We start from the raw sequence: 22,707 nt of genomic DNA, 5'->3' as shown, positions 1-22,707 counted from the left end.
AATCTCAAAGTAGTTAAGTAACTTGCCCAAAGCCAGTCAAAAACTGACTGATGGCCGGCCCGGTGACTCAGGCGGTTGGAGCTCCGTGCTCCTAACTCCGAAGGCTGCCGGTTCGATTCCCACATGGGCCAGTGGGCTCTCAACCACAAGGTTGCCAGTTCAATTCCTCAAGTCCCGCAAGGGATGGTGGGCAGCGCACCCTGCAACTAAAATTGAACACGGCATCTTGAGCTGAGCTGCTGCTGAGCTCCCGGATGGCTCAGTTGGTTGGAGCGTGTCCCCTCAACCACAAGGTTGCCGGTTCGACTCCCGCAAGGGATGGTGGGCTGTGCCCCCTGCAACTGGCAATGACAACTGGACCTGGAGCTGAGCTGCGCCCTCCACAACTAAGACTGAAAGAACAACTTGAAGCTGAACAGAACCCTCCACAACTAAGATTGAAAGGACAACAACTTGACTTGGAGAAAAGTCCTGGAAGTGCACATTGTTCCCCAATGGGGTCCTGTTCCCCTTCCCCAATAAAAAAAATCTTAAAAACAAAACAAAACTGACTGAGTTGCGATTTGAACCAGGGAGTCTGGCTCCACAGACTGCTTTCAATCATGACACTACGTTGCTTTATTTGTTTGGTTTTCATTCATCCATTCATCTCACTTTATACCGGGGGTGCCAAAAAATGCATACACGTGACTTGTATTCATCTTTTGTTGTCAGTATATATTATTACAATTTTAATACAGTTTTTTCCTTTCTTAAGATGTATATACATTTTTTTGGCACCCTCTGTATTTATAATTTATGTTGCTTTTCAGTATTGTTTCCTTTCTCCTTTTCCTAATTTTGACTGGTTTAATCAGGTTACCATTGATTGCTTTTCCTCCCCTTGTTAACTGGGGAATGTTCCTGGACACTGCTATTCCATGAATAGTTACCCTCCCTTTCCCAACGTTCATAACCATACACACGTCTACTCCAGGCTCTGTTCTTGCCCACGCGACACTCCCCCTCTCCTCAACATGTGACACTTAAACCACCTTTTTGTCCTCACTCCTTCACCCTTCAAACCCAGATGACTTACTTGAAAGGAATTTACTTTTCTCTCCTCTTGCCCTTCCCCACCTCAATTAGGTTTTGCTAACATAACTCAATACTTCTAGTTGGACTATCATTAGAATTTTGCCTGTAGAATATCTTTTCTATTCCAATATTTTTTTTTCTTTTTTAGCACTTTTGTTCCAGGCATTTCTCAATACCCATTTACATGAAATGACATAGATCTTTTCTTAAGGACCATTGATTACCTTTGTGCTTTTCCTTTTCATTTTCCCCTATCTTAGGGTCTCTGTGCAAACTCATTGTTTTTTGGTTAGTCTTTTCTCTAGCATTTTCCTCAGATCAGACACTTGGATGAAAGACTCTTTGAATTCCTGCCATGTCATTAATCATCCTTCCCTTACCCAGAAGGGTGAGTGATAAATTGAAAGGGTATAGATTTCTTGACTTAAAGGCCTTTCCACCCAGTCAATGTCAAGACTGACAGGAAGTCGGATGCTTCTTCTTTTATAAATACCTTGGCTCCTTATACTTAGAAGCTGGTAAGATTTTTTTCCTCCATCTTTGGAGTTCAGGAATTTATCAGAATATAAAATATAATATTAAAGTATAAAATATTCTGAATATAAAATATAAAAGAGCCACCTAACTGTGGCTCTTTAAAAAAATTTTTTTTCAATTCTACCTAGAACTCAGTGAACTTTTCATTCTGTAGTCTCAGATTTTTTTTCAAGTCAGGTAAATTTTCTGCTGCTATGTAACCATGGTTTCTTCATCTGTTTCTTTTGTCTCCTTTCGGAACCCCTATTATTCATATGCTGGGTATCCTGGATCTGTCCTCTAAGTCTTGTATCTTCTTCCGTATAGTTTTTTTCCTCTCTCTTTGTATTTGGCTCTCATGTTTCACCACTTTTTCTACTTTGCCTTGGGGGCAATTAATTCAATTCATAAAAGTAACCATCCTTGTCTCTAGTTCGTCCACTGACTTAAAGATGTAAGTTCAGGGAAGAAATTCTATGTTGTACCAGGATTTCCTGAAGTGCTTTGTCTTAGTCAGTGGGGGCTGCTATAACAAAATACCAGACTGAGTGTTTTACAAACCACAAACACTTATTTCTTGCAGTTCTGAAGGCTGGGAAGTCTGAGATCAGGGTGCCAGCATGGCAGCATTCTAGGGAGAGCCCTCTTCCTGGCTTGCAGACAGTTGCATTTTTGCTGAATCCTCACATGGTAGAGAAAGGAAGCCCTAGTCTCTCTTCCTCTTCTTATAAGAGCACTAATCCCATCATGGCAGCCCCGCCCTCATGAACTCATCTAAGCCTAATTACTGCCCAAAGACCCCACCTCTAAATGCCCAACACATGAGGCGGGGGCAGGGGGGGTAGGGCTTCAACATATTATTTGGGGAGGACACAAACATTTAGCCCATAGCATGCCCTAATTATTGTTCATTCAAGGTCTACCTGTTTCCTATTTCATTCAGGCCTGTTCTAAGTGTTGTACTTATTCTTCTTCTCTCCAGCTGCTGGGCCCCCCTTTGGTGTGACGTTTCTTTTTGTTCTCTGCTCATTGGAGTGAGATTAAGCCACCACCTTCCCATTACCTTCTGCACAAATCTAGGGGTTTCTTAAGGATACATTTATGTGTATCTACTTGTAACTATTTATTTCTAGAAATTTGATGATTTCTGATATACTGACAATTTGCAAATGAACAGAAAAGCCCCATTAGATAATATAATTTGCATGAATTGTTTTTGTGCTCTCTTTTCTTAACTTTTTAAGTATAACATAAATGCACTTACATACATTGTTTAGAATTTTCAAACTTCCTGGTAAAAAGCAGAAATTCGGAATGTGAGGATTCAGCTTTCCTTATGGGAGACCTACTTGGAGCCACTATAGATGGAGTGACAGTGACAGTTAAAAAAACAACAACAACCATTAAAAAAACCTTCACTGAAAGGAATTTGGAACTGCTAGACCTATCTGTTATTTGCCATAGTTTCTAGCTTTTTCTGAATGAACTTGCTCTATTAAGCATGCAAATCAGTTACAATCACCTGTGAATGACAAAACGTTAGTCATCCCAACATATTCTTGCAAAAAAATCTTCAGATCTGACTAATCGGTTCTGGCACTCTCCCACTGATAAAAAGGTGCTGGTGTGTGCTCTCTTTCAATAGGAAGTAACACTCGTTAGTTATAGATAATAGAATGTAACGCTTATTTTTTTTCTTTTTTTATGGAATGCTCCAAACCTTTGTTTATAATAAGGCTTAAGACTCGGGGTTCTCACATATCTTTGGGGTTCGTAAGTATCCCCACGTGACTTGTTAAACACACAAATTCCCAGGCCCCACTCCCAAGAGAGCCAAAGCTAGGAAAAGGGCCCAGACAGTTATGGTCCGGAGACCATTCCTGGAGAAGCGCTGCATTAGATACTGTGCAAATGACAAAGGCTCTAACGAATCATTTCATCTGAGTGGTTTCTCAATCAAAAAATCACTAAGCAAAGAAAATGAACAGCAATTCAAAAAAGAGGATTAAAAAATAACTAAACACATTTTTTTAAAAAGTTCAACCTTTCTAGTAAGCAAAGAAACAGGAAATAAAAATCATACCCTACAATGCACCACTGTGGTGTGGAGGCTGTACACGCGTGGGGACAGGAAGTATGTGGGAACCTTGTGCTTTCTGCTCAGTTCTGCTGTGAACCCAAAACTGCTCTAAATAATAAAATCTATTTAAAATTAAAAACTACCAAAACATACCATTTCTATCTATTAAAGAAGCAAATATTTTTAATTTATGATCCTAAAATGTCTATCAAAAATTGAAAATGCACTGTTGGTCCTTCCTGATATGAAGCATGATCCATCAAAATATATTCATAATGTTCATAACCTTTGACCCTGTCACTCTAGCTCTTAGAATTAATTTTAAAGACAATAATAAGAAACATTACAAAAATGTATGCATAAAAATGTCTTCATAATGCAACCTACATACCATGTATTTTACAAGCTATCTACATAATACATTATACATAACTGGTAAGAGGTTCATGGAGGGCTTTTATTAGGATGGTGCAAAAGTAATTGCAGTTTAAAAGGTTAAAATAATTGCAAAAACTGCAATTACTTTTGCACCAACCTAATAAAAACCAGGGAAATGTGTACAATTTAATGTTAAGCAAAAAGAAAGTGTACAAAATAAATATACAGCTTGATTCCAGCTGTGTATAAGATATATAGAAAATAATACTAGAATTAACATTTTGTTTATCTCTAGAGAGTGATTACATTACTTTTATAACCAGAAAAAAAAAAAAGTGTGTATATGCTCCGTGTGTGTGTGTGTGTGTGTGTGTGTGTGTGTGTGTGTGTGTCGGGGGGGTCAATGCTGAGAAATAAGAAAAGCCCATTTAACTTTCAGAATCCTTATGCAGATAAATAAAATATTGTATTAGAAATGCTTTTTTGAATAATAAAAAAGAATTATATCTCAGCTTAATATTCACATTACTGAAAGATTATGTGAAAACAGAAGGCATTAGAGAACATACTATTTAAAGGAATTCTACAATGAAGCTTTAGAAAAACAATCCCTCTGTAAAGCCAATAATGTTCCCTAATTTGTCATTCTGGAACAATAAATTATCATGATGTATTTACTTAAAAAAGGTCACAACCCTAAGTATATCATCAAATCTCTATTATTGCCAATTCAATTCAAGAAACTGTTTTCTGCATGCCTACTATGTGATGGGCGCCAGGCCTGCCTTTAGGGAGCTCAGTTGCAGCAGGAAAGACTACAGGGTGCTAAGTGTGTGGCCTAAATCTATACAACAACATATTTCACACAAGCAGAAAGAGGCCAACCACCTTGAAAAAGTGATGTCCCAAGTCTTCATTAAATTCTTTCTAAGATATGGACTGTCTTGAAAGAAGCTCCCTTCCCAAAGACAGTCGGGAATGGCTCCCCCATGTGAGCCCCACAGTGGACGTCATGCTTCTTATGGAAAGATGATGAGGACACATGTCTTGGGTCATACCCTCCAGACAGGCCAGTGTTACCTAGGAATGACCAGGAAAGAAACAGCTGTGTTTTTCCTTCTCCAACTCTTGCTAGATTTGTGAGGATTTGGAAGTGAAAGTGTAACTCCAGTATCACCCAGAGAAAGGCCCAACTTCAGCAGAGCAGGGCCTCATAGGATAGTATCTCCCTATGTGCCTTTTTAATCTTCACACTAGGACTTAAAACTCCCACGAGATCCAGCCTCTTACAGCAAACTGCCTTCTTGGCATTTCCACCTAGACATGCAATGGGCCCCTAAAACTTGCCTAGTTCTAAACAGAAGTCTCTCTACCCCCCAACCTGGGGGGAAATCCTGTCAGTTCTACCTCCAAAACAGAGCCAGAATCCATCCACTTCTCATCTCCATAGTGACTCCCCTAATCCAAGCTGCCTTTACCTTGCCCTGGAACTGCCATGGCAGCCCCTAACCATCTCCCTTCCTCCATTCTTGCTCCCTTCAATCCTTTATGTAGTAGCCAAAATGAACTTTTTGAAACATTAATCAGTCTGTAAGCAACACAAGGGCAAGAGTTTTTTATCTGTTTTATCCACAACTATAACCCCAGCACCAAGAGCGTGAATGAATTAAATTCCTTTGCTTAAAATTAAATAATGGCTTCCCATTTCCAGACTCCTACTTCCCATCACAGCTTCAAGGCTAATGATCTGGTCCTGTTCCCCAGCTCATGACACTCAGTCCCACTGGTCCTCTTACTGCTCCTCAAACATGCCAAGCTTCTTCCTACTATGGCCTTGGAACCTGCAGTTCCCTCTCTCTGGAATGTTCTGTTCCTTGTGTGTCTCCTCCCCCAACACTACCACCTTGGCGTGGCTGGCCCCTTTCTGTCATTTCAGTCTCAGTTCACATGTCACCTTACGTTCCCACCACCCTTCCTAAAATAGCCCCACAATCACACTCCATCATTTTATCTTATCATAGCCCTTGACTTAGGCTGCTGAAAGTCTAACCTTGTCTCACCTTGGTTACTTAGCATTTACTACCACCGCCCCCCCCACCGCCCCTCTGAAACTCCACTAGAGTGTTCAGCAGGCCTAAGAACAGGGGCCTTGTATGTCTGGGTCCCTCCTGAGGCCCCAGTGCCTCTAACAATACCTAGGTCTCCACAGGTAGCTAAGTAATTTATCAATTAATTTAGCTTCATGTTCCAGGATTTGGTCTTCCACATTGAAGGCTCAGAGACTATAGCTAGCTAATACCTAAAGATGATCAGGTCCTCAAAGATGAACTCAGACAAGCTAAAATGTATGGGAGACAAGTGCAGACACCAAAACACCAATTTGTTAATGTACAATGAAAAACTTCAATCAACAAAACTAAACAAATACTCAAATTCCATTCAATTCACTGTCTTCACTCCCTAGAGTCAAGCCACATGACAAGCCAAATACAGTGAGTAGAGTTAAAACAACATGAATTTGGATAATGTGACGGCTAATTACGTCAACTAGACTGGGCAATGGGATGCCCAGAGAGCTAGTTAAACAATATTTCTAGGTGTTTTTGTAACGGTATTTCCAGAAGAGATTAACATTTACGTTGGTGAACTGAGTGAAGAAGATGGCCCTCCTCAATGTGGGCTGGCACCATCCAAACCCTTGAGAGCCCAAACAGAACAAAAAGGAGCAAAGTGGAATTTGCTTTCAGCCTGACAGAGCTGGGACGTTGACCTTCTACCCTCAGCATTCCTGGTTCTCAGGCTTTCAGACCTGGATGGGAATTTACACTATCAGCTCTCTGGCTCTTAGGCTCTTTAGGCCTTCGAACTACACCAGCGTTCTTGGGTCTCAAGCATGCAGACGGCAGATGGTAGGACTTCTCAGTCTCCATAATCATGTGAGCCAATACCTTTTAATCAATCAATCAATCAATCAATCAATCAATCAATCAGTGAATAACTAGCTCCTGTTGGTTCTATTTCTCTGGAGAACCCTGACTAACACAGATGATAATCACCAAAGTCCATCTGCTAATATACCTGTTCCAATGGGACAAGATTACTGAGCTACTGGCCAAAATTTCCTTTTTAAGTAAAATACGTGAAGTCCAGTAACCAAGACTCTCTCCTGGCTGACAGTGCTAGATGCACACTGAACCGAGGTCCCGTCTGTCTAGCCCACTATACGTTGACATGGTTGGCCACACCTCTGCTGTGACATGCTAATAAAGCTCAACTCTGCTTTCATCACTGGAGTTCAAGAAACTCTGCAGTCGCTCATTCACAAATTGTTAAACTAGCAATATATGTATAATCTAATCAATTCAATGAGGGCTTAATACAGTTTCCCATAACTCAACTAAGTCAAAGCCAACGCCCAACACTAGTGGGACCTTATGAAGCCTGAGCACATGGAACCCAGGAAAAGGTCTGCAGATTCTAGCCAGCCAGGTAGCAGACCCCACTGCCTGGTTCCCCAAAGACATAGTAAAAGCGCTAAGGGCACATGGGGGTCCCAACCACTTCCCCAAGCCCTCAAATTGGAATGGAAGGGAAAGCTTACTACCAACAAAAGGGCCATGGACTGCTCACCAGGATTTGTCTTCCAGTGATTCGTAAGAGTTTAAATCAAAGACGGTATGGATAATTCAGACATGTAAAATTCCTAGTTGACTGCATTACTTCTTCTAAATTTATAATGATGACTATAATTTGTGGAAAGTTTCTGAGGAATAAATAATTGATGACATACTGCACATCACAAGGCAAACTGCCAATGCAGACAATGGGTGGGAATATATTAAAACAATAATTCTTTCATTCAACATTTATCAAGTACCTACTGTGTACTAACTAGTACACCAGAGTTGTGTGTCTTGACATTGGAATCTGCTGACAGAATATGGGCAATAATTACAGGGTTCTGGAAGGGCCAAGGACCCTGGAGCCTTTGGCTATGCAACATTTATCGAGCTCCTATTATGTGCTAAAAATAGAAAAATTAAGGCTCGGTTCTAGCTCTTGAGGATGATATAGGCTAACGGTTTAACAATATATTTTACTTTTCTTCTTGTATATAATTGTGTTCAGAGCCACATGGTAGAGAATCAGCAAGACTTAAATTTACCAAGATGCAGTATTAACATAATTCAATTTGACTGGCTCTATCAGGAGCCTGGAGAAAGCTTTATATGTTAAGAATGGCTTCAGTTTTAGTTTTGTAATATAAAATCACCTGCAGAGACATGTTTTTTTTTCAAAACAAATACCCAATAAAATTGTAATGAGTGAACTGAAAAATAAGCATAAGCCAGTAATAAGAATAACTTTAAAACCAGGCAAATTACAGAAGAAATTCGTTAAGAATCTAAACAAAAGAATACGCTTTTCACATCATTTAAATACAATGTGACTATCTTCACACCTCTTTGCTTTAAATATGCAAGTATTGCCTTTGCATATAACACCCATTCTCCCAATTTTATATTACTTATGAAGACTTTCTTTCAGTATTTAAAAATTTTTAATCTATACTACAATTTCATTTTTTTTAAATTTTGGCTACAATGTCACACTTCTGTTATTTTATCAAGAGTCCTAATTTTGGATATGTTTAGTTAAACATGCTTAGAATCATAAATATATATATATTTAACTATGTAATTAGTTTTTCGTATCAGTCCATTAAGTTTCCAAACTTCCTTCTCTTACCGTATAATGACATATAGTTATTACCAGTAAACGAAAATTCTCATATATGCAAAGTAAAATTTTTTAGCAGAGTTAGATTTTACTCAGTTTCCCTCTCTACAATGGAAATCAATATTTCCTTCACAAAACTGCACACTGCAAAAATATATGTAAATGGAAAAGAGTGCTGTCTGGTTAAGGCAAGAATAATCATCAAATAAAATGTGTTTCAGGTGGAAAAATAGCAGAATTGCAATTAAAACCTGGTACATTGCACATTGTTTAAAAAAATCATCTTAAAGAAATACATTAAAGAAAAATTGTGTTAAAAACACATCTGAAAGAAAAATAATTAGCAAAAGTCTGAATGATTGATGAGCTTAGATTCCTAAGTATGTTTGCTAATGATTCTAGCTGAGCAGTTCAATGAAATTGTATTAAAGGAATGACGGGGCAGGGAAGAACCTAGTGGGAATTACAGTTAGAATTACCTAGTTTTATGAAAAAATTCTTCCTGAAGGTATAGAAATACTCAGGAAGCAAAGAATGGCTGAATAGCACTGCCTGTACATTTGGTGTTTAGTTACCTAAGATCAGGCTTTCTAGAAGAACTTCCAAGAGGCAAAGTAGAAAAGTAAAAGGAGCATATTTTTAGAGTTTAACAATCTGGGTTTAGCCTCAGCACTGTCACTTACTGGCCTTGAGACCTCAGACAAGTGCCTTCGTTTGCCTGGGCCTCTGATCCTCCTCTGAAAAGGAATGCAGTTTGCATAGACTACCTCAGGGTCTCTGCTGGTCCTTCTTGCTACCAGCAAATCTGCAACTGGCTTCACTATGAATTGGGCATGTATTCATTTAATAAGCATTCGTGACATTTTTTCTCCAAACATTGTGCTGGACAATGCAAAGATGAGTCCCTTTCTTTTTTGAAGAGCTCACAATCTATCAAGGGAAACAAACTCATAAAGAAACAATCCTATTCAGTAAATGCTATTGTTATAGTGGCAAGTGCTGGGTGCTGAGGATAACTTAAGGGAAAGGGAACTGAAGAGAATCTAGCAGGGAGAGCTTCCTAGAATAAAGGAACTGTTAAACAGCATTGAGTGCTCAGCTGAAGTTGGGAGGTATATATTTAAAGTGGTTCTGATTGTTGGATTAGTATGAAGCTGCTACCAAAGGGAAAATCATTCCCCAGATCCCACAGTTGCAGCTAAAGAACCAACAACTCTTACACTGACAGGAAAAAATAAGTCCAGGGTTTCCTAAGAGAAGAGTTACTTTCAGCTTTTACCAGGATAGATTGGCTCCAGTCTCTAGACTGTCGGCCACCCACATAAGCAAAGGAAACCCAGCTGAGTACCCACAGGGAAATGCTGGGCATGGAAAGATTGGGGAGGTCACGTGATTTTCTAAGATGATACATAGAGGTGTTTGTCTTTTTTAATGGCACACTGCTTTGTCATTGGTTGAGGAGATGAGAACTGGAGAATCATTATTTATCCCCACTTTGATTTTATCTGTCTCCTTCTCTAGATGTGGGTGTGGCAGAGCTATCAGCTCCCTAATCTATCTCTAACCCTTTTCAAAATTGAAATGTTTAACTTGGGGTTCTTCAATTTTGTGAAGTTGCCAACTTGGGGTTGGCAAGTTATTCAGCTTTTGGGACAAAATTGCTTTAGCACTCAAATATAAAACTGGAAAGATCATTCTAAATACAGACATACACCTTCCAAAAACAAGTAAATTGTCTACAGCAATCTCTTAAATTTTCTATGCCCCCTCTGATGTCATTAGAATTCTTTGTTTGTAGGCAATTGAACCTGACTCTGACTAACTTTGAGGGGAAACTGCAAGTTATTGGAAGGATATAAGGGAGAGGTGCACACAATCAACAGGGCAGCTGGGGATCCAGACTGAGAAAAAGACACAAAAGGCATTTCCTAGGGTCTAGGCAACAGGAACCACTGGCCAGTATCCTGCAGGCACAGCTGCTACAGGGCAGACCCTCCAGCCATTTCCAGGCTTTGGATCATTCTGCTCAGGTTTCAAGTTCCAGGAAGTGAGAGTCTCAATGTTCTGGCCTGAGTTCTGAACTCTAATCCTCTTTAGTTAAAAAGGTGATTAACAGCCATCCAGTCTGCATCCAATGGAAGAAAGGTAAATCCCAAAAGGAAATGAAATTCTTGTGGCTGAAGGACATTGGAATGGATGCCATCAGTCTCCAAAGCAACAAAGATCCACTACGTTCCCTTAATAACAAACACCAGCCCAAGAAGTACAGACCAGAAGTTTTAGAATCCTAAAGACAAATGCACTTCAATTAGGGTACAATTTTGAGTGAATTTCGGTCCTTAGTAAAGATACATGAGAACCTCAAAGAACAGGGGAAGTTGGTAACCACGTGGTAGAGTAGGACTTCACTTAAGTATAAGCTAAGTGAAAATTATCAAAAAGGAAATTAACTATGAAAACAATAGCTATAAAAGAGCTGGAAAACTGTATTAATATCAGACAAAATATACTTTAAGACAAGAAATATTGCTAGAGACAAAGAGAGACATTTTATAATGATAAAAGGGTCAATACATCAGGAAGATACGTACAACTATAAATGTATACGTGCCTACCAACAGAGCCCCAATATACATGTAACGAAAACTGACAGAATTGGGAGGAGAAATAGACAATTTAACGATATGAGTTAGAGATTTTAATAATTGATAGAACGAGAGTAAATTAAAAGAGATTAAAAATATATAAAGTATATTCTCTGCCCACATGGAATTAAATTAGAGATCCACAACAGAAATAAACTTGGGGAAACCCCAAACATTTGGAAATTAAACAATACATTTGTAAATAACACATAAGCCAAAAATGAAATCACAAGGGAAATTTTAGAATATTTTCAACTGAATGAAAACAAAAACACAACATATCAAAATTCATGGGGAGCAGCTAACACAGTTAGAGGACACTATAGCTTTAAACACTATTATCAGGGGAAAAAAAGAACTCAAACCAATTACCTAAGCTTCTACCTTAAGAAACTAGAAAAAAAATAAATAAAGAAAACAAACTAAATCAAAGCAATCAGGAAAAAAGGAAATAATATAGAGTTGAAATAAATGAAATAGAAAACAGAAAAGCAATAGAAAAAAATTAATAAAACCAAAAGTTGGTTATTTGAAATGATTAAAGACTCAATATTGTTAAGACGGTAATTCTCCCCAAATTAATCTATACATTCAAAGTAGCTTCTGTCAAAATCTCAACAGGCTTTTCTACAGAAACTGACAAGCTGATCCTAAGATTTAAATGAAACGACAAGGACCTAGAATAGCCAAAACAATTTTGAAAAGAACAAAGTTGAAGGACTTACATTACCTGATTTCAAAATGTACTCTAAAGCTAGAAGAAATTAAGGCAATGTGGCACTGGCATAGGAAAACCATACAGATCAATGGAATCCAGAAATAAGCCCTTATATTTTATGGTCAATTGATTCTCAACAAAGGGACAAATAAAGAAATGATAGATTTTCCTTGGCTATCCACATGGAAAAAAATTGACTTGGACCTTTACCTCACTTCATACATGAAAATTAACTCAAAATGGATCACAGACCTAAATGTAAGAACTAAAACTTCAGAAGAAAATATGGAATATCTTTGTGACCTTGGGTTAAGCAAACAGTGATTAAGAACAACACTAAAAGTATAAACCATAAAAAAAAAAAAAAACTGATAAGTTGGACTTCATTAAAATTTGAAAATTTTGTGCTTCAAAGGACACCAGTAGAAAAATGAAAATATAAGCCACAGAATGAAAGAAAATATTTGTAAATCACATATCTGAGAAGGGACTTGTATCTAGACTATACAAAGAACTTTTATAACTCAATAATAAGATAAATAACCCAATTTAAAAGTGGATTCTAACACATGGATAAACTATAACATGGATAAACCTTAAACACATGCTAAGTGAATACCCAGATACAAAAGGACAAACGCTGTATGATTCCATTTATATGACATACCTAGAATAGGTAAATTTATAGAGATAGAAAGAAGAATAAAGGTTACTAGGGGCTGAGGGAAGTGTGGAATAGGAAGTTATTGTTTAACAGGAACAGAGCTTAGATTTTTTGTTTGATAGTCAAAAGGCTTTGGAAATGGATAGTGGTGATAGTTGCATACAACATTTTGAATGTATACCTCAAAATGGTTAAAATGGTAAATATCTTACCACAACAAAAAATAATTTTTAAAAAATGACAGAAGACTTGAGTAGACATTTCACCAAATAAGACACACAAATGACCAATAAACACATGAAAGGAGCTCAACATCATTAGTCATTTAGTCATTAAGGAAATTCAAATTAAAACCACAATGAAATGCCACTACACATGCACCATAATGACTATAATTAAAAAGATAGATAATACTAAGTGTTGGTGAGGATGTGGAGAAATTGGAAATCTCATACACTGATGGTGAGGTGTAAAATGGTGTAGCAAAATTGTTTGACTATGTTTTAAAAAGTTAAACATAAACTTGCTGTGAGACCCAACAATACCACTCCTAGTAATTTACCCAAGAGAAATGAAAACACATGCCCACACAAAGATCTGTACACAAGTGTTCACAGCAGCTTTCTTCATAATAGCTAAAAGCTGGAAACAATCCAAATGTCCATTAACTAATGAAGGAACAAACAAAATGTGGCATATCCATGCAATAGGATATTACTCAGACATAAAAAGAATATGCTGGGACATGGCTGAATCTCAAAAAGATTATGCTAAGTGAAAGAAGCCAGATGCAGAAGACTTCATAAGATTCCATTTATATGAAATACCCAGAAAAGACAGATTTATAGAGACAGAAAGCAGATTAATGGTTGCTTGGGGCTGGGGTGAAGGTAGGGATTGATTGCAAACAGGCAAATAAAATACATTTTGGCGTGACAGAAATGTTCTATAACTGAATGGGTGCACAATTCTATAAATCTACTAAAAGTCATTGAATTGTACACTTATAATGGGTGAATTTTTGTGGCTTTTAAAATACCTCAATAAGGCTGTTAAATTACACACACACACACACACACACACACACACACACACACACACAAATGAGGCTTAATCTCCTAAGCATAATTAAGACACAATCTCCATGACTTGAAACAAAAGTTTTCCTTAATATAGTCATATCCTTTTTAATCATGTATTTAAAAATTACATGTGAAGGATATTAACATTGTTCAGTGATGGAAGCCCAAGTCCTAAAGGATCTTAAGCTTTCTGAACTAAATTATGTGGTCCCTGTGATGGCTTAATAAATAGCAATAAATTTACAAATCCTAAAATTAGACAATATCGGCTTCTTGTTGGGCTCAGTGCAGAGAAAAATGAAGCAATAAAAGGAGACTCTGAGAAGCAATTAAAATCTCTAGGTTGTTTGAGTAATAACTGTATTGTATATAAATCGTCATGACCTAGAAACATTTAATCTGAAGAGCAAAGGCTGACCTAGTAATTTATTTACTAGCTGCCTTTAACGATATGAAGGGTTTTACAGGGAAAGTATTTGACTCATTCTCTCTCTCTCCATTGCGAGCCAAACAAAACAAAGTGACTTAATAATCAGCAAGGTAAATTTAGATTAAACACAAATAACACTGACAGTAACTGCTATCAAATACTGGAATAAATGGAACTAGGATATTTGTTCAAGCTGTTTCCTTGGGGATCATTAAGAATAGGCAAGACAGACAGCTTTGGTGTGAAGGCAGCACAGCCTGGGAGGTGGGAATTGGACTTGACCACCCCGTGATGTACAGCAACTCTGTGGAAAGGAATGCAACCCACCCAACGCACACACCTTACCTCAATATCCCGATTAAGCTGCTTCACTATGGCCGTTATGTTTCTGATGTGCTCCTCCAAGAAAAGCCTGGCCAAGCGGTCGCCTCCCCCTTTGTTTTGCATTTTCTGCAAACTGTTGACAATGTCATCTTTAATCCGGAAGGCATGCTCCACAAGGGCCGCGGTGGTTTTCTCGTGGCAGAGGATCCTATCTTCCAACTGCTCCACTAGGCTTACCGAGGAGTAGGGTGCCATGGTCAGGGATTGGCTGTGACGGGGCATGGTCCTAACACGTCTGTGGGAAGGAGCCACAGCATTACTGGGGTTGTGAATCAGGAAAAAGTCATGTTGAAAGCCAGATGCAAGACTGCCCAGAGAAGGAAATGCAAATTATCTACCCCTACAAGCTAAATGGGGTTTGAGGCAGGGTTTTCTGCCCCAAAGTTTTCTTCGCAAGCCAAGCAGCATCTTTAAACAATCGTACCCAGAGAGTAAAGTGTTCCGATGGCAGGTTCCATGACCTCCAAAGGCAAGACACTGAGATATCTCCCCAGTATAAGCTGTGTTATCAAGATCAAGCTTATTCACAAAATATCCTGACATGCCCTCCTCCTCCCTTCTCTTAAAGCAGTGCTTACAAACCCAAAGTGCCCACAAGGGTCAGGCAGGTGACATAAATGAGTGAAGCACACCATGTAGATGCGATAGGGAGCGATGGGGGCGTTGGAAAACTAGAAAGGGCATTCCTCAACTAGGAGCCACAGTTCTGCTCCACCCATGCATGGCCATCTGGAAACTCCAGGTCCATTTTTCCAGATCACCTGATGTTTCAAGAAGAGCCAGGAAATCCAGACTTGCATGTGAAATCACTTGATTTTTAAGTGTTAACAACTCATTTAAAAAGTGTCTAAGATGATGCAGGTCAAACAATGTACTTCCATGAGCCAGTACTGGCCTATGGACACCCAAACTGCAAGTTCTGATTTAAAAGGGCCTTCAGGCCCCAGGTCTACAGAATTATATTTTACTGTTGACCAGAAGGACAATCGTAGGGTTACTGAAATCTCCACCTCTCATGGTCACTGAGCGGTCCACAGTACCCTACACATTCAAAGCTGGAGAGGGGACCAACAGCACTCGTCTTGCCCTTGAGCAAAATCATTCTTGGATAATGTAACAACTGCAAGGCTTCATTTACAATGACCATCACACCCACTACCAGCCCTGATGGGATTCGTGGAAAGAAAAAGTATACCTTAGATGCATATTTTCCATATATTATACCTTTCCTTGGTGACAAGAGAAGGAAATACAGTGCTCCGTTGGGCCATTTTTCTTTTTAATAATTCACATCTGTTGAAAAAATAAGCATTAAATTATTTAACAGTTTATATCTAGAACTTAAATGACCTCTGAAGCACATTATTAAATTACTAAGTGGATCATAAATTATGCTGACATGCTGATCAGTTTATTATTAAAGACCTTATATCTTATATATGAAATAAATAGCAAATATTTAACTAAGGAGAAAAGAATCAAGCAACATCAAAATGCTTCTGAAATTAATACCACCAAGCCTTGCTAGATAGATCAACAAGGATTGTTAAATGGAGTTTCCTAAGTTTCCTCACCCCATACCTGCATTTCAAGCTTGAGAAACCACTTTTACAGAAACAAGATAGTTTCTTACACAGGCTCATTCAATCTTCTACTTCTCCGTAGAAATTTACAGGAAACTACCTTAGTAAATTTGATTTCAGCAAATTTAGTAAGTTACACAGCAAAATAAGAGCACTTGTTTCTAAATTAATCTTACATAAAACAATGTATGATCTGATTTGGAGAAACCATTCCATCCACTAAGAGAATGAGAATGACATTCCTCATGAAAACTTTATTATAAGATAGAATCATTCATATTACAACTTGCATATAGAGAACATTTGATCATGACAACGCATTAGAAATCTGAACAAAACTGGAGGGTCTTTAAAATATTTCACTACTTAGGTTTCTCAATACTGTTGTTAATTGCCTTAAAACAATGAATGCCTAGTAACCGTGATCTGATTCAGTAATTAGTTCTCATTTAGATGCTGAATTCAGAAAGCATTTCTGATTGAAACCATTTTTTTTGGCATCATCTCTCCAGTGTGTTATTTTTAGGGTTTCACAATGTGAACATTTCACTTTCATAGACAAAGAACTTTGAATTTAAACAAATTACATTGAAGAAAAAAAGTGATTCATGCCAAACAAGCTATGATGCCGAAGTTCTTCAGTGAAGATAATAATTTCTGCCATTTAGATGACATAAAATTAGGACAGTGTGGAAGATGTCAATATTTAGAATCACAGAATCTTTACCATGTTAAAGCTGTCAAGTACCTTAGTTAAAATATTAATCTATAGAATAGCCCAACATAAGAAACATTTATTTGGCACCCATTATGTAGCCAAATAATCTAAACAGACAAAAATCCCCTCCCTCAAAGGTTTTACAGCCTACAGAGAAAGGTAGACTTCTAAACCAACCAAAAAACAATGGGATAAGTGGCTAACAAACCATATGAACAACAACAAAAAAAACACGGGAAGGAAACACTAACTAGAAAAGATATGTGCACCCTATGTTCATTACAGTGTTATTTACAATAGTCAAGATATGTAAACTTCGTAAGTGTCCATCAGTAGATAAATGGATAAAGAAAATGTGGTATATATACAATGGAATATTATTCAGCCATAAAAGAATGAAATCTTGCCACTTGTGACAACTTGGATAGACCTTGAGGGCATTATGCTAAGTGAAGTAAGTGAGACAGAGAAAGATAAATACCATATGATCTCACTTATTCTCGTATGTGAGATGTCAAAACTAAAACTAAAACAAAAAATTACCCAAGCTCACAGATACAGAGAACAGATTTATGATTGCCAGAGGCAGGGAGTGAGAGGAGGAGGCAGAATGGGTGATGGTGTTCAAAAGGTACAAACAGTTCAAAAGGTACAAAAGTTACAAAATAAATAAGACAAGGGGATGTAATGTACAGCGTGGTGACTATAGTTAATAATACTGTGTTGCATACTTGAAAGTTGCTAAGAAAGTAAATCTTAGACCACTCAGCCACACTACCTTATTAGAAAGTAAATCTGAGAAGTTCTCATCACACACACAAAGTTTTTATAACTGTATATGGTGCCAGACGTCAACTACATTTATTGGGGTGACCATTTTGCAATTATTACAACTATCGAATCATTATGTTGTACACCTGAAACTAATATAATGTTATACATCAATTATACCTCAATAAAATTTTTTTTTCTTTAACATCAAGAAAACACATTGGGAGAAAAAAAGAGAGGGCTTCCTTTTTTTCTGGGTAGCAGCTAAGTCAGTGAAGAACTGATGAGAATGACTAGGATTTCCCAAAGTCGAGAGAAGAGATTGTTCCACACCCTCTCTCCTCCACACTCCAACACTACCTCTCCTTCCTTTACTCCTAACCCATCCTTCCAGCCTCATCCTTGGCTACTCTTACAAGATTCACCCTCTCCAGTCAACTCTAACCTTACCCACTGCCACTCTCCCCACCACAGTACTTGAACATACCATGCACTTTGCTGCCATCAGACCTTGGCCTTTGTGCTCTATTAGAAATGCCTTCCCATCCCTGCCTCCCTAGAAAACTTATATTCATCCTTTAAGCCCCTCAAGTCAATAAAATGCCTCCTTCATTTGTATTTCTGCAGCTCTTTATTGTGCATTATATACTACTTATTATGCTATTATTGTTAGCTGTTTCATAGTCTGTCTCCCCTATTAAATTATATGCTCCTTAAGGGCACAGTGCAAATCTTAATAGACATAGAGCTGACCCAGAAGCCCCCACACATGTTTGTTAATGAGAGCATGACTAATGTTCCAGTATCAGAAATTGCAGCAAGAGAGGCATTAGAGAATATGGTTTAGTTAAAAAGTATAGTTCTTTACTGATTCTGCACCCTAAACAGTAACACTCAATATAATATCTGTAAATGAAGGGAGACCTTTGGATTCCCTTTTTCATCCACCTGGAATTATCCTGCCTGAGCTACGGAAGCCCAGAAACATCAACTTCCTGGAAAGGAGTCTATCTACCACTGCTTATCCGAATTACTTTAAATAACAAACCTTCCTATTACCAAGAGCTATGCACTGTCTATGATGAGAAGTGCCATGTGGCATGAGTTCACAACACACACTGAGGTCTGTTTAGAATTGGTGCCCCTTTTTCATGAGTAGTTATCTGTTACATCGCTTGGTTGGTTGGTATCATGATTCTTTTCCTGAATGATGGGATCTATATTGAATAAGGATAACAAATAAATAAGTTACTGGACTAAATAGCTTCTCAAATATCACTTCCAGATCTTCCCATTGTCCATTCTGGTTTACCTGCCTGAGGTCATCAGCTCCTGCACATTTATATATATGATCTCTAGACCGCAAGTCGGTCTACGTTATCATTAAGCAGGTCTGGGTTGCATATTATTTTGATTGTGTCATATTTTGCTGTTAAAATATCAATCTCCAGTTTATGAGTTTAAAAAAATTGGGGGAACTTAGAGGAAGGGACAGGTAGGTAAAGCAAAGAGAAAAGAATTGAAAGAAACCGGAAAAAGAAAACTCATAATGCCCAAAATATGCAATATATCAATAGAATTTGAGGATTCACACAATAGTAAAGTGAAATGCTATTATCTAAACCCAAATACTTATTTGTGATTATAAGGATTCTGACACACACACACACACACACACACACACACACGGTCTGACATTTAAGTTCGCGAACTTGTTGCAACGCTGTTGCTAACCTTTTTTTATATCAGTAGGATTATTCATTATGAATTTGTACTAACTGGACAAACAGTTAACCAAGTTTACTATTTGGAAGTGCTGAAAAGGCTGCATGAAAACGTTAGACAACCTGAACTTTTCACCAACAATTCATGGCTCTTGCATCACAATACACAAGGAGTTTATAGTCTGTAGACAAATAACTGTATTGGAACACCATCCCTACTCACCTGATCTGGCCCCCAATGACTTCTTTCTTAACCCAAAGATAAAGGAAGTGTTGAAAGGAAGACATTTTGATGGCATTCAGGACATCAAGTGTAATACGACGACAGCTCTGATGGCCATACAGAAAAAGAGTTCCCAAATTGCTTTGAAGGGTGGCTAGTCACTGGCGTCGGTGCACAACTTCCCAAGGGGAGCACCTCGAAGGTGACTGCAGTGATATTCAGCAATGAGGTATGTAGCACTTTTTCCTAGGATAAGTTCGCGAACTTAATTGTCTGACCTCGTGTATAGTATATATATGAATATATTCTCAGATACATGTATGAATATATGACATTTTAATGAAAAAGCAGGCATGAATGCAAATCAATTATAATATTTTTATATGTAAGGTGACACTGGGTAGAAATACCTGCAGTATCATTTTAATGTAAATGATACATGAATTTAATAAATTAAAATGAAAACTTCTACTGAAAAATTAAATACCAATCATATACAAATTTAGTTTTTCAATTTACTATTAAAATACAGCATGGATGTGTTCTGCTGAGTGTCAGAATAAAAAAAAAAATAGGCAAAGCATTTATGAATAAAGTCGTCGTAATTTGGTGCCGAAAAGAAAAAAGCCTTTTTCCCTATAGTTAAAATTAGAGTGAAAGTCTAGAGGGCGGAGAATAGTTGAAGGTGTGTCTAGAAAGACAGTGGAGCTGTTCTCTAACTTATCTCTACACCGTGCTGAGGCCTTTGGGCTTTGTCCTGGGGCAGTGAGGAGTGATAAGGAAGTTGTGAAACTCAAGGATGGTGAAAAGCAAGCTGTGAGGGTATGTGGGGTGGGCAGAAGTCAGAAGAGGTGAGAGGGAGGAGAGGCTAGACCAGGAATTCAGCCCAAAGAGAAGATGGCGGCACAGGGCCTGGGGAGCTAGGAGCTGAGGGGCCCCCCCAGAGTTTCTTCATTCCTCTCTCCCGAACTCTCTTCTGGCTCTTCTCCCTCACCTCTGTCTGCCTCCTCTCCTCCAATTTTCTTTTTCTTTTTCTACCTCTCATTAACTCTCCATTCATTTTCCTTTGCCCTTTCCTTTTTCTTAAATACCCATCTCCACTGTGCATTTTCCTTCCGTCATCTGTGTCTCCTTTCCCTCCTTCTCTCGCGCTCCCTTTTCACAACTGCAGTCCAACACACTTTTCTATCATGGAACACCTGGGTGGTGGGGTCATAACGACCCTTATTTGACTCCTGGCTTCCCCACTAACTATATGATCCTAGCAGGTTGGCCTTAGGTTGTCAGCTGTGGGACCACGTAAATCACAGCTGCTCACTCTTATGCAGTGTTTAGCCTGTGTCAGGCATACATGGAGCACATTTATAGGCATCGAATTCATTCTCACAATCGTTTGTGAAGGGACTGCTCTTATTATCTCCCTTTAACCAGAGGAAACTGAGACGTGGAAATGTCTAACTGGCCCACCATCACGCAACCAGGAAAGAACGTCACAAGGCGTTACTCACAAGGAGGCTATGGCGTATCCAGAACAGCGTCTGGCCTTAGGGCACCGGACGTGCTTCCAATAAGGGCCGGTTCCTTTCCCTGCCCTGGATGATGTCCCTTCATCACATCTGAGTGAAAATATTGCTATTTTTTAAATAAAACTTTACATAAAAGGTTCAGCAAACAGTATTCATTTGTTTAAAGAGCTATTACATTGTTTAGTATGTGGGGCTAGTGGGGAAATTATTATATACTTGCATTTGTCCCTTCCATTTGTTCAAAGCTGTTCCTGCTGGCATCAATGTGTACTGAGGTAACAGCTGGACTGAAGCAATGCTATTGTCACTTGTATTTTTGAAACCAGAGCACATACGTGAAAAAAAAATGATTTGCAACACTTGTATTTTGTATGAAGAAATTTGGGATATTTTAAGATACCACTTTTCTTAAACTGAAAAATGCTTTTTGTGATTAATAAAGTATGTAATATTAAATTTTAGGCTCTACATAAAGGCATAAAGAATAAAGTAAAAATCACCATTCAGAAATTACTGATGTTTATATCAATTTATATTTTTTAAGATCTCTCCTCAGCATACGAGTACATATAATTTTCTTTCTTTTTTAAGTACAGTTGGTATGTAATATATTAGTTATATTAGTTTAAGGTTTACAATATTTTTGTACCTCACAATGTGATCGCCCCAATAATTCTAATAATCATCTGTCACCGTGCAAACGTGTCATATTACTGACTGTATTTCCCTTCACCTTTTTCACCCATCACCTCACCCCCTTATAATTTTATTTTTTGAAAACAGGAACTCATACTCTCTACTATGTGTAACCTGCATTTCCCAATTGACACTATATCATGAACATCTTTCTATGTCAATATATAAAGATACACATCACAATTTTAATGCCTGCATAATATTCCATATGGATATTGGATATATGGACTGGATATACCATAATTGTTAGGCAGCCCCTTACTGATGGGCATTCACACTGAAATTCTATTTATAGTCACGGTTTAGTTCAACTTTTTGGTCTCTTATTTTCCTTTCCTTTCCTTTGTTCTATAAAATGATGCAGGTAGTATAAAAAGCCAGTGGGGCAGACTGCAAGTTACTTTCAAAATTGAAGTTAAGGTGAGACTCTGACAATGAAATCTAAAGAATCAAGAAGAAATTCTTATAACGGATCTCTACGAACGGTCCAAGAGACTGCTGAAACTCACAACTGCCACACGGCAGTCAGCACACTTGTGATTCCTGGTTCAATGTCAGTTGTTGGCTCTATACTGTGAGCTCCAGGGGAAGCTATAGGGTCCACAGCTGTATCCCAAGCACATAGTAGCAGATCAGTAAATGCTTGCCGGATGACTGAATCTCAAGGATAAATGAATGAAACGAAGTCATTTCATAATGTTGAACTGAATCCATTGAATTATATTCTGACTAGAGAATGAATGTGCAACCAG

The 22,707-nt window shown here is 38.1% G+C and overlaps 1 protein-coding gene across 2 annotated transcripts in view; it reads right to left on the bottom strand.

Annotated features, from left to right (window-relative positions):
- FAM81A (family with sequence similarity 81 member A) overlaps window positions 1-22,707 on the bottom strand; it is a 66,649-nt gene that overhangs the window by 31,901 nt on the left and 12,041 nt on the right. Inside the window, exons 2-3 of one of the 2 annotated variants that reach the window (XM_074327655.2) lie at window positions 15,910-16,007; window positions 14,676-14,949 (exon numbers count right to left, since the gene is read on the bottom strand). In XM_074327655.2, the coding sequence (XP_074183756.1) occupies window positions 14,676-14,949; window positions 15,910-15,929 (294 nt within the window). In that variant the 5' untranslated portion in view covers window positions 15,930-16,007. The remainder of the gene's footprint in view (window positions 1-14,675; window positions 14,950-15,909; window positions 16,008-22,707) is intronic. The other variant, XM_074327654.2, reaches the window with a different exon arrangement.

Source organism: Rhinolophus sinicus, chromosome 3 (assembly GCF_057876585.1).
Source record: "Rhinolophus sinicus isolate RSI-liver-muscle chromosome 3, RSI-T2T, whole genome shotgun sequence".
Taxonomy (NCBI): Eukaryota; Metazoa; Chordata; class Mammalia; order Chiroptera; family Rhinolophidae; genus Rhinolophus; species Rhinolophus sinicus.
Note: the sequence above shows the minus strand (reverse complement) of the source record. Positions and strands in the feature narration are given on the sequence as shown.